Here is a 12,511-nt window from a genome sequence, read left to right on the forward strand (position 1 = left end):
GAGTCTTATGCACCGATCGACAATCTGAATTAATGGAGTTTCAATATGGATATCGAACGCCCGATATAAATTAAAACAAAAAAGAAAACGAAAAAATTAATCGAATAGGTACAAGAGAATCACTCATTAATTAAGAAGTCATTATTCATTTGAGTCGTTAACCTGGAGTTTGATCTTTTAACTATCACATGAAAAATTTCCACTTTCTATCATAAATCATAACCATGTGATAGAAAGATCTTTTCGAAATTTATTAGAATAAATGGGTATATGGAATCACATCTCTTTTTTTCAGTTGAAAATTTGACCTATTTTATAAATGAACGTGAGATTAAAATGTACGTTTAATCATGTTCCTCCAGTACAGATCTAAAACTTTAAGATAACCGAAACTAAAAGAGTATATAGTTAATTTAAGGAAAAAATATTGAAGTCGTCTATCTCAAACATAAATAATATGAAGGAGGAAACGTGAAGTTTAAGTTTTCCAGGGAAACTTTCTGTTGTTATAGTTGGTGGAGAGCTCGGGTCACTCTTCTTCTGACCTTCCATCTCTATCAAAGTGTTGGGCCAACTTTCCTATACTTTTATTAATTTTAGGAAATATCTATCATCTATCATTGACAACTAAAAATTAGATAATTCTATCCTCCAAATTAAAACAAGTGATTTATTATAAATCATCCTGTTACTCCTTTCATCCTAATTTATAAAATATCTATAGAATTTCGAAAGTTAATAAAAAATAAAAATTATTGAATCTTAAATTTTTTTAAGTTATTAATTATCGTGATTCATAAATATTTAAGAAAAAATTACTTAAAATCACACCTTAACTTTTCATTATTACTTAAAATTCATCTCATTAAATTAATTACAAAAATTCCTTCTAACTCATAAAATCCTAATATTTGATGATACATTATAATCCACTCATTTTTGCGCTTCCTGCTCCTCAAAACTCGCCCAAAATTATGGAGAAGTATCCGATATTTTTCACCAACTCAACAATTTTAAATTTCAACCGTGTTATCAGCCACTACTTCAACATTCGAGTTTCAACTTTCAATTACAACCTCCATTAACTTTCTTCTTCAAATTTATAGGAGGTAAGTTTGTTTTCACAATTTTTTTGATTACAAAGACAGTAACTTTTTGTGAAATTAAATCGAAGTATCGTAACTATCCGACTATGATGAAGAAACTACGAGAGATTGCTGGTAGTAGCAATAAGAAGCATATTGTTGCATCTGCGAAGAGGAAAAAAAAAGCAAGTTGAAAAAAAGTTTTTTTATCAAAGGTATGAATTATATGTATTATTGTTAACGTAATGTATCATACCAATAAACAAATTTTCAAATCGGGGATTTCGATAATAATAGAGATGCGTTGCAGATGATCATATTGTATTCGTACATGTCTGTTTGTTCTGATACATCATAAAATTTAGGCATGATTTTGATTTTTTTTCTACAGTTGATACATTCAATATAATATGTCTGATACATAGATCTAAGATTAATAAGACATTGCATGCTTTCTGACATATAATTCAGCCTATATGTAGTTTTGGTTCATTTTTATATCTGATACATTTAATATATTGATTATGATAGATAGATCTATTTTTTACCAAACTATTGAATGCTTTCTGATGCATAAAAAGATTTATATGTGGTATGAGTTTCGCATTTCTGATACATTAGATTTTTTACACCTCCTACATTTAATTTATGTATGTGATATGAATTTCGCATTTTTGATACATTAAATTTTTTTACATAGAAAGATATATATGGGATATGAGATTTGTACTTCTAAGACATCAAATTCATATATTGTGTTTAATTTTTTTCTGAATGTTAGGAATGAGATTTTTTATGATGAACATGGAATGGACAATTGGAGAAGGAAATAGTTTTGAAAGATTATGATTGATGAATCTTGATTTAACTATTCAAATTTCAAATAAAGAAGTTGTTACAGATTTTATGTAATTAAATAGACACAATCTTAAATTAAGTGTGTTAATTACTAAATTATAGGCTCTTTTACTGATTTTTTCCTTTTTTATCTCTAATTAATTAGTTAGTAATGTTTCATAAACTTATGTATATGAGATTAAATAATGTATCATATCCGAGATATCACGTAATTAATATAAAAGTTGGGAGAGAGAGTAATTAGGTAATAAAATATTGGGATTTATGTAAAATGCCCAATATTTTATGTAGTTTTTAAATATATAAATTTTATATCAAAAACCTTAAAACTTTCGGGTACGAATTCACGATTAAAGTTTGAAAATTTCAATTATGACATATAAATTAGAAGTAAAGAAGTATAATATATTTATAATGGAGAGGTGGTACCATCGAAGGTTATGATGCGATCGATGTAATCATTTTATTCTTAATTAGTAATCTCAATTTTGAAATGATAAAAGTTTTAAAAATTCTTTTTAATAGTTTGCATTCGATGTTTTTGAATAATTTGAGTCTTCAAAACGGACATCAAATATCGTTTAGAAAATAAAAAATAGAAACGGAGAGGTGCTGATTAGCCTTTGTCCAAGTTGCATGCTTTTGTTCTTGGTTCATAATATAAAATTAATTATTGTCAAAGATACACAAAATAATATTTTAAATTAATCTGTCAGATATTTACGTGTTCGAGAAATAGTGAAATAAAAAATTTATATCACAGCGTGTAGTTATATTTTTGAATCTGTTAATAAGTGGAATTTGATACTCATTCTGCCTCTTACTCAATAAATTATTTTTAACATTATGTTAGATGTGGAGGAGCCGTTTCTTTTCGAAATAATGGGACAGATTAATGCATCACTATTAGTTTAACCGGAACATGGAGTAGCTTTTCCTAATTACTATAATTTTTATAATATTATTAAAAGATTTAGTTGCTAAATAAACTAATACTATTACTCGGGATCGCCAAAAATATAAAAAAATCAAATTTTATACCACTAGCAGTGAACTGAATTCCATGACACCTTGATCCGACAGTCTAGTAAACGGTCATTAGGTTAGCCGAAATAGTTAATCCCACTATTAAATTTTAAAATTAATTTTTTTTATTAGAAGTATCACGGTTATAAAAGAATCGTATAATATACTATTTTGAATTCAATCAAATTCTAAATAGGTATCAATGTAGATTAAAAATAATTATTCTCTTCATCTTTTTTTTCTTGATCATGTTACTAAAAATATATTTTTAATAATCATTGTATAGTTTGAAAGACTAATAAATAATATTTTTCTTCTTTAAAATAAATGACTTACTTTTATTTTAGTTCGTTCATAAAAATAATCTTTTTTTAAATTAATATTTTAATTTCAACTTTAATATTTTTGATATTACATAATTAAAGAATATTTTGATACATTAGATATAATAATAATTTATGATATAAAATTTATTACTTTTAAAATTTCACACCAAGTTAAAATAAATAAATTTTTTTTAAAATGATGAAAATATAACCATTCTTTTATTCTTTCTATTAAATATAAACAAGTTTGATTGGACGGAGGGAATATGCTTAAAAGACCGTCAAACTATGAGCCAAACGCCGTTAATGCGCCGTAACGACGTTACGTGAGTGTGTTAACTTAACGGAGTGAAAACGAAAACGATGAACGCTGCCTTTAAAAGTTAAAGCTCCTCTCACCAAAGTCCCTCCCTCCCTCACAGAAAAAAAAAGAAAGTAGAGAGATATATTCAGATTTCTGTGATCTACGAGTCCCATTTTATTTTTCTGTATATTGAAGCAAAATTGAGGCGGCAATATATACTCATGTAAATTAGTGAATTGAGTTTTGGTTAGACAAGAGACGACGAGGGCCTACCAGCAATATCTTTCAAAAGTCACTGTTTGGATCACTTCCTTATTACGTTTGGGAAACTATTGTTTTCATTTCTTTCGGAGGAATTCCCATCTCAATTATGCATTATTCATCGACAATTCTCATCTAAAAGTACGTATCTATCTTCCTTCTGGATCTCTTTTGTTCTGTAAATTCTCTACTTTATTACGTATATTTTCAGCTGAATTATGATTAATTAGCCCGTTTCTTATACGAAACTTGTAATTTTCCAGGAAAGTGAAGAGAATTGGAGTGAATTTTATCGTGAAATAATCTACAAGTTCTTGAAGTTAGTTTTACAGAAGATTTTGCCAGTCTGCTGCTAATGCGCCTCCAATTTTCGTTGGAGGCGGATCTGTGCTACTATAAAGAGATTTGAATACAGAATTTTCGATATACGCAACATCTTAATTAGCAAAATTCAGTTGAATTCTGGTTTACAAAGAGATTAATCTGCGAAATTCAGTTGAATTCTGGTCTAATTACTTGATCTGGCGAACACACAATTTAAGCTTTTGGATGGAGCTGCCTCAGCCCAGACCTTTTGGAACAGAAGGTAACACTACTTTTAGCTTCACTTTTTTTGTATTGGATAATAACACTCCCTCCGTCTCCGTCTCCAATTTTCTTTGAAAAATAGTTTTACTAATTTATCGAAACTAATGATAGAAAATTTAGATTTATGTGTACGTGATTGTTGCAGGGAGGAAGACGACGCATGACTTTCTTTCACTGTATTCACCTATTCAACAAGATCCAACACCTCCCCAAGGTAAGATTTTTCGCGCATGCAGGATACTTATTTCTTTTTGGATAAAAGATAATTATCATATTTTGTTTAGGTTTATTATTTTTAACGGAGATAAAAGGTTTTTTTTTTTTTGTCTTTCTGTTTTACTTGTGAGATTTATTTTTTTTCCAACAAAAGGTGTGTTTGGGGTGCATGTGTTGTTGTCATTGATTTTGGAGAAGATGCAGCCCTTTATTTTTAAAAGATTCTTAAATGAGAAATTATTTAATATTCTATCATTTATATTATGCACTTAACTTGAGAGTTATTAGATTATATCTTAGTTATTTATACACGTTATTAGTAGTGGATTTTAGTTAATTGTTTTTTTGGTTATAAGTGCGCAAACTGTGAGCTAATTTTTTTTGTTAGTTTATCCATAAATGCTCAACATAGAAAATTACATCTCATCGGATTTAGGAGATCTGATCATTGTCTGAACGTAAGCCGCCCTCACGTTTTGTCATAGATTTTAATTTGTGATTAGAGATGTATTTAAATTGAAAAAAAAAATTAAAGTTTTATGAGTAGAAGCTTCAATTATTATCAAAAACTGATTCTCTTAAAAATATACGATGATTAAAGTTTGGAAATTGGATCAAATTTTATGATCGTACGAATATTTAAAGATAATTTTTTTAATATATACTTAGCAAAATTTATGGTCAAACATTAGTTTCTTGTTTTCATGTTTTTAAATTTTGATCTTGGGATCCTCTTATCTTCATTTTCTTTTTTCGGGTGGGGGAGACCAAGAAGGCTATGGTAAGGACAAACCTTCCACATGTAAGATGCAAAAGTTTTGGTTGGCTTCTCATCTTCTCTCTTTAAAGAAGAATTAAAAAAAGAAAGTCCGTGTCTTTTGTTTTATATTTTAAGTAAAAAAAATCATGGGGATCTGGAAACAGTAGCTATAAATATGTTATGATGTAAAGTATGGTTGGGATAGAAGGGGGAAAAACAGTAATACCCACGAGTGTTGCAATAAATGCACCCGTGACCCTTAACGCTGATTGCTGAATGTGTATGTCAATGTGTATCTGCCTCATCTTCTTCCACAGTGGGCCATCCATTTGGAATGAGATATAGGCTCAATATTACTCACTTGTTCCTGAAAAAGGTTGGGGCATGGACTACCCACTTAATTCGACTAATTTTATGCATATGACTACTCTGTATACAGTTTGGGACCCAGAGATTGGTATCTGACTGCTGCTTTAATTTGTTTTTAATTTTTGGAATAATTATCAAGAGATTTGAAGTTTCAAGCCGTTGAAATAAGTCAACAACGGTCTTATTTAAGGAAAGAAAGGTAAGGAAAAACTGCTTACAATAAATTCTTGTGATTCGACTTTTCTCCGCACCAAAGTAGTGTCGTTTTGTCAAGAGATTTGAAGTGAATTTAATTGATTCTTAAACCTGATTTTATTAAGGGCGTTTGGCCATGAAAATTGTTAGCATTTAAAAAAAGTAGTAGTCTTTTGTTTTCAAAGTGAAAAATGAGATTTAAAAATTAAAGTTTTTTTTAGCCATGAATATAAATTGGAGTTGTTTCTAAATTTTTGCGAGCAATTTGGAGGAAAAACATTTTGTTTGTTTTTTTGATAATTTTAAAATTCTTAAAGTTCCAAAAAGTAAAAAAAAAATCATAAAAAATGTGAAGTACCATACCCTTTTAATCAGTTGATGGTGATACTATTTTCTACTACCTAAAGAGTTTATTAATCGCCTTTATGTACACCATGGTCCCCTTCCTTCCCTACATATCAATCTTATTGCACTAAAAGATAAATCGAATTTATTACCGTGTTAGATTCTTTTTCATGCTTTTGGACCTTGTAAGTTTGACTTCATGCTAAGTCGAAAAAAACAGTAAAATGTAGCAAAAAGAAATAATGAAGTGGTGGACTGTAGTTTCCACAAAGCATGTGATGTTTTGATGAAAGCATGAAAGTACGTAATATGTTGGGATCAGAGAAATGAAATATTTATGAAACATTGTTATTATCCGGCCAGATTCTCCTACCCTTTTATGCTATTTTTCATTTGCATTAATGTGGCTGAAACATCTTGGATGCATTTTACATGGATAGTTATATATGTCCTCAATTGTCTGCCTTGCATGTATTTAATTAGTCCTTTCTCTATGTCTGTTGTGCATGCTAATAAAGAAGGTGGATACCTAAAGACTCATGACTTCTTGCAACCACTGGAGCAAGCAGAAATGACATCAAGGAAGGAAGACACCAAAGTTGAGGTAGTGGCTGTGGAGAGGCCGTCGCCACCGTTAGCTGCTACACCTTCAGGGGAGCATACTCTTCCTGGTGGCATAGGCACCTTCAGTATTTCTTATTTGCACCAGAGGGTACCAAAGCCAGAGGCAAGCTTGTTCTCAGTAGCACAGGCAAGTAGTACCGACAGAAATGATGAAAATTCAAACTGCAGTTCATACACAGGGAGTGGTTTCACACTGTGGGATGAATCTGCAGTCAATAAGGGAAAGACAGGGAAGGAGAATTCTGGGGGCGATCGACACATTCTACGAGGTAAATTTTTTATTTTCATATTAATTTCTACATGTTCCATGGTTTTCTTGAAAAACTGAAGTATAGAGTCATAATAAATCTCTTGGTAAGAAAGGGATAAGGAAAAGTCTCGTTGAGGCACCTATTTCGCGAAAGACTGAAACATAAAGAGTATAAATACATCAGTCATTTGTTATGTGAAGATGTCCATGCCATGCATTAATATTTACTGTGACTCTGAGTAATACATCGTTGTACTAGAGAAACCTAACTTAAATTGAATTCTTAAAGGGAACATAGATAGAATTTGGCCAACCTGTGAATATCAGGGTAGTGTTTGCTGATCTTGTGTTATCTATGACTAGTTAACTCTGAACCTTTCAACTCCAATTAACACATGCTATTTGCTTGGCAGAAGCAGGTGTGAACACTGGAGGAGTTCATCCTACGACTTCATTAGAATGGCAGTCACAATCATCTTCAAATCATAAGCACAACACCGCAGCCTTAAGTTCGCTCTCATCTGCTCAGTCAGTGACTCCTTTGCTCCCAATTATATGAATGTTCCCTCATCTCCCTTGATATCAGCACTTTTAATTGCAGTTACTCACTCTATGATCAACTTGCAGGCAATCATCGCCCCTTAAGAGCCAAAATTTCTTACATATGATAACATCAGCAAAGAATGCACAAGATGACGATGACGATGAAGATGAAGATTGTGTGATTAAAAAAGAACCGCAGTCGCACCCCAGAGGTTTGTCTTGTGTAAGTCTGATGATTCCCACTCATTGTCTACATGCAGTTGTCGTTTTGTAACATTTGGATAGCTCCTTTTACAGGCAATTTATCTGTAAAGGTTGATGGAAAAGGCAACGATCAAAAGCCAAACACCCCGCGTTCAAAGCATTCAGCAACAGAGCAACGGAGAAGAAGCAAGATCAATGACAGGCATGTCTACGACATAGTTAATAGCTTAAACATAAAAATCTTTTTGATATAGGAAACTTCTCTTTATAATATTATCTCTGTTAGACAGACGCGTGTTTTTCAATTTAGTCTCTCCTCTTTGAAACATAAATCAGCAGGCTTTTCTGCATAGAAAGAAGCTTGCTTGAATGTTCTGTTCTGTCACAGATTCCTATATAGGTTTTATGTTTTCATCTCTTCAACTTTGGTTATCAACTACTACTTTGATTTGAGTTTTGGACACATAAAGTGAAATCTAGTTGAACATCTAAATATTCTTTTTTTTTTCCCCCTCAGATTTCAGATGTTGAGGGGAATCATCCCTAACAGTGATCAGAAAAGAGATAAAGCATCATTCTTACTGGAGGTACTTGAATTGCATATTTTTCTTAAGCCTTCTCTTTATCAATAGAGATATTTATAATAAAACTAAAATATTTTTTGCAGGTTATTGAATATATTCATTTCCTACAAGGGAAAGTGCACAAGTATGAGGAATCATACCAAGGCTGGGATAATGAACCTCTGAAGTTGCCATTGGTAATCCATCTCTGGTCTTTCTTTACGTTCGCTTCCTTTATTAGGTCATAGCTGTGGTGTGCTCAAGCATTTATATAAAATTGACTCGTCTTAAGGTATTAAGGACTGAGGCCGAGGACTAAGAATTTTATATTAATGTAACATATGGAGAAGGAGTTGGTCAATACCATATGTATAATTAAACGCCGAGTTGGTGAAATGAAACTGAAGTCTTGACATGCTCGTGTATATCCGTGACCTTCTTTTCCAAGTATATCCGGATATAAACGGTCTTGGGCTCTGAATTGTAGTGGATTGAGACAGTAGGTCTCAATTTGGATGCTGTTTATAGTGCAAAAACATTCAAATTTAACACTTTAAAGCCCAAAATATATTAGTAGCTTTTAATCTGTATATTAGCTTAAACCTAGATACCTACATTAATTAGCATAATCTTTTAACTGACCTTCATTCTGCAACAGAGCAAGTGCCATAGGACAACTCATGGTGTCAGCAATCATCCTCAATGCACTATCAATGCATCCGGTGCTGCAGTGCCATATGCCAGAAAGTTTGATGAGAGCGTAATGGCGATTTCTTCTGCTAATCCTATCAATGTGCAAAAGTTGGAACCAAACATAAGCACCACAAGTTTAAAAGAAAATGGTCAGCAACCTGGTTTAACAAATAAGGCGACAGCACTTCCTATGCACCCAAACACATTTTCATTTTGTGGGACTAATAGCACCGCAGCACTACATTCATCAAAGCTGATGGCTGATACTGATAAGTTGGAGTCAAAGTCTCATTCTGAATTTTCACTTAGCAGATCACATATGACTGACTATGCTATTCCAAATACTAATCCAAAAGGGCAGGCGCTGTCTATAGAAAGTGGTACCATCAGCATCTCTAGTGCCTATTCTCAAGGGTAAGAATCTATTTGTGCTTAAAAGATTCTGGAAATTTATCTTTTCAAAAGCAACATTCATGTACTAATTCCACATGCATATCTAGAAACATTATATAAACTCAAGTAACTGTATCCTAAATATCTGAAAGTAGCTGCGGTTTCAACTAATTAGTCATTCATAAGCCTGGTGGTTAAGATATTGTGATAGAGAAAGAAGACATGTACTTCAGGTTAGACTGATGAGTAAATCGCACAGTATTTGTCTGAGTCTTACAGAGTTAACTGAACATCAATATTTGGTTGTCGTGACGTTGTCTATTGAGATAGCTATGTATTGTAGAAAATTCTGTTGTTTGTTGCATTCCTATGTTATACATAGGTTTGTACTCTGATCAAATCTCCCTCTTCCTAAGTAGACTATTCTGTATGCTTTCTTTTGCTGAATATACCAGTGGCTTGACTTGAGTCTGTATTGGTCGTTGCCAGGTTGTTGAACACCTTGACACAAGCGCTGCAGAATTCTGGAGTAGATTTATCCCAAGCCAATATCTCTGTGCAAATCGATCTCGGAAAAAGAGCAAATGGGAGAGTAAATTCTTCAGCTTCCACTATTAAGGTACATGAGACCTTTAATTTGAAACTTTAAACTGTTTTAGATGTCAAATTATTACTCTCAAAGTTAATACATGGGTTGGAGCCTCAAGTATTTTCACAAAATTCCAACAGGGCGACGATGTTTCAACAAGCAATCAACCAACTCCACAATCTAGAGTAACAACCACAAGGGAGGAGTCTGATCAGGCCTTCAAAAGGCGGAAAACAAGCTAATGCTAATTTAAAACGCTAGCGTCCTTTTTTTCATTCATTAAATTTTATTGTTTTACTCTTTCCCTCCCCCTTCTAAACCAATATTGATGTCCACACCCGGTACAGAAATCTCCTAAATGAGAGATCACAAGCCACTGTATATGTATTGTACTAGTAGTACTATTTTTCTGCCCCTCATTATCCCCCTTGAATTGTTGGGCTGCACAAATTTACCTGACTAGAGTGTGATAATTTATTATTTGTAGTAAACTACTGTATTATTATTTAGGCTTTCCATGCTGATGATGAGAAGCTGCCTTTTTCAAGTAAAAGCTTCCATTCATTTTCATGTGAAGGTTCACGATCATTGTTGTAGTCTATTCTATTGAAGACATGATGAATTCCTAAAAGGAAAGAAAACTTGACAGTCATCTTTATGGGATTGAATCCCTTTCGCCATCACAATAATTCTTATACTGAAACAATCTTGCTGAATATTAATTTTATGTATTCCTTGTATCTCCTTCTGGGAGCTATCCAATTTTTGACTTACTTAGAGTTGGAGGTGAGAGTGAGTACTATCTGAGCAAACCCCTCTAGTCTAATTTATGTATTGTAGAAGCTACCGCTTAACAATTTTGATAAGCCCTCTAAACAAGCTTACCAAGCCTAACTTGACTCCCCAGACAACCCTTTCGTCATATATTTCTCAATCGATTGTATAAAGATGCCAAGTTAAGCAGAGTATTTGAAGGGGAACATTCTAATGGATGACTATGAACACGTTAATATTAGAACTTGTGGAGTGGTAGATGAACAAGCAATCAATGGTTTGAACTAAGAGGTGGTGAGGCCAATACTTGGCTATTGGACTCATTGATCATGGAATAAATGGGGCGATTAGGCTTAAGCACCACATTACACATATAGCCTCGAACATATACGTGCAATTCTCATTGCAAAAGACTAGCAATTGACTCAGAAATTTGTCGAACAAACGGGCTGGTCTTTACCTTTTAACAATCGAATTTATGTTAAGTGGGTAAGAAACTCAAGTCATGTATGGACATTAACTTGTGAAATAAATTATGAAACCAAAGTATAAATTTATGTGTCGTGAAAAAATTGCAGGAAATTATATGTCATAGACCCAAATATGGGTGGCTTTAGATATTTGACCCCAATAACAAATGTCTTTAAACAATAATCTTTCTTACTTTTTAAGTGTAGTACAAGTACCATTTTGCCCCTCTAAACCTCAAATATATTTTTAAACTTTTCATACTCATTTGTCTCTTTTATTTTTAATATTTTCACTTTTTTTATTTTTTTTCCTTTAATTTTATTATTCTATTTTTTATTTTTTTCACTTTTTTTTTATTTTTTTCCTTTAATTTTATTCTTCTATTTTTCATTATTTTTACTTTGTATTTTATCCTCTAATTTTATTTTCATGTTTTAATTCAGGGAAAAAGACAGAAACGACACTTCAAATTAAACTATTTTCATGAAAATGGCCATTAAATTTAAATTTTACTTTCTAGCCATTTCGATTTACTGACTTGTTCTATACCGTTTCTACACACCTTCTATACAATTTCTATACATATCTTATACATATAAATATTCTATATGAAATTTATACAGTTTTGATACACAATTTATACAATAACTGTACATTTTTTTTACACATTTTATACAACAATTATATAATTTTCATGCACTTTTTATTTATTTTTTATATATATTTTATACATATAGATATTTGATAGAACTATACAATTTCTATACATATATCTTATATAGATACATATTCTATTTAACAATTATATCATTTTAATATAATTTAATTATTATTTCTAAACAATAAAAAAGCAGAATATTTAAGATCAGTTAAAAAGTTTATAACAAAAAAAATATATATTTAAAAGGGCCAAATTGTCCAAGTTGAATACTATATTAGTATTGTATATAGACTGTATCAGTACTGTATATGGATCACGTAGGCCAAAATGACCCAAATTAGGAAATGGCTATAAAGCGGAAATAGTATATCCGACAGACCACTTTTTGAAAAGTTTTCAAACTTGGGTTATTT

The 12,511-nt window shown here is 31.7% G+C and overlaps 1 protein-coding gene across 2 annotated transcripts; it reads left to right on the plus strand.

Moving 5' to 3' along the window:
* The first annotated feature begins 3,686 nt into the window (after nt 1-3,686).
* On the plus strand, nt 3,687-10,844 carry LOC107862352 (transcription factor BIM1). 2 transcript variants are annotated; one of them, XM_016707906.2, is made up of 12 exons: nt 3,687-4,001; nt 4,124-4,446; nt 4,594-4,662; nt 6,852-7,226; nt 7,621-7,735; nt 7,835-7,962; nt 8,048-8,156; nt 8,472-8,541; nt 8,622-8,714; nt 9,176-9,624; nt 10,093-10,222; nt 10,333-10,844. In XM_016707906.2, exons 2-12 carry the CDS (start codon nt 4,410-4,412, stop codon nt 10,432-10,434), a joined length of 1,677 nt encoding a protein of 558 aa, XP_016563392.1. In that variant the 5' UTR covers nt 3,687-4,001; nt 4,124-4,409; the 3' UTR covers nt 10,435-10,844. The 2 variants fall into 2 exon arrangements, with proteins under 2 accessions (XP_016563392.1, XP_016563393.1); XM_016707907.2 differs by having other exon boundaries at nt 6,855-7,226.
* Nucleotides 10,845-12,511: the final 1,667 nt, after the last annotated feature.

This window comes from Capsicum annuum, chromosome 3, assembly GCF_002878395.1.
Source record: "Capsicum annuum cultivar UCD-10X-F1 chromosome 3, UCD10Xv1.1, whole genome shotgun sequence".
NCBI classification, from domain to species: domain Eukaryota; kingdom Viridiplantae; phylum Streptophyta; class Magnoliopsida; order Solanales; family Solanaceae; genus Capsicum; species Capsicum annuum.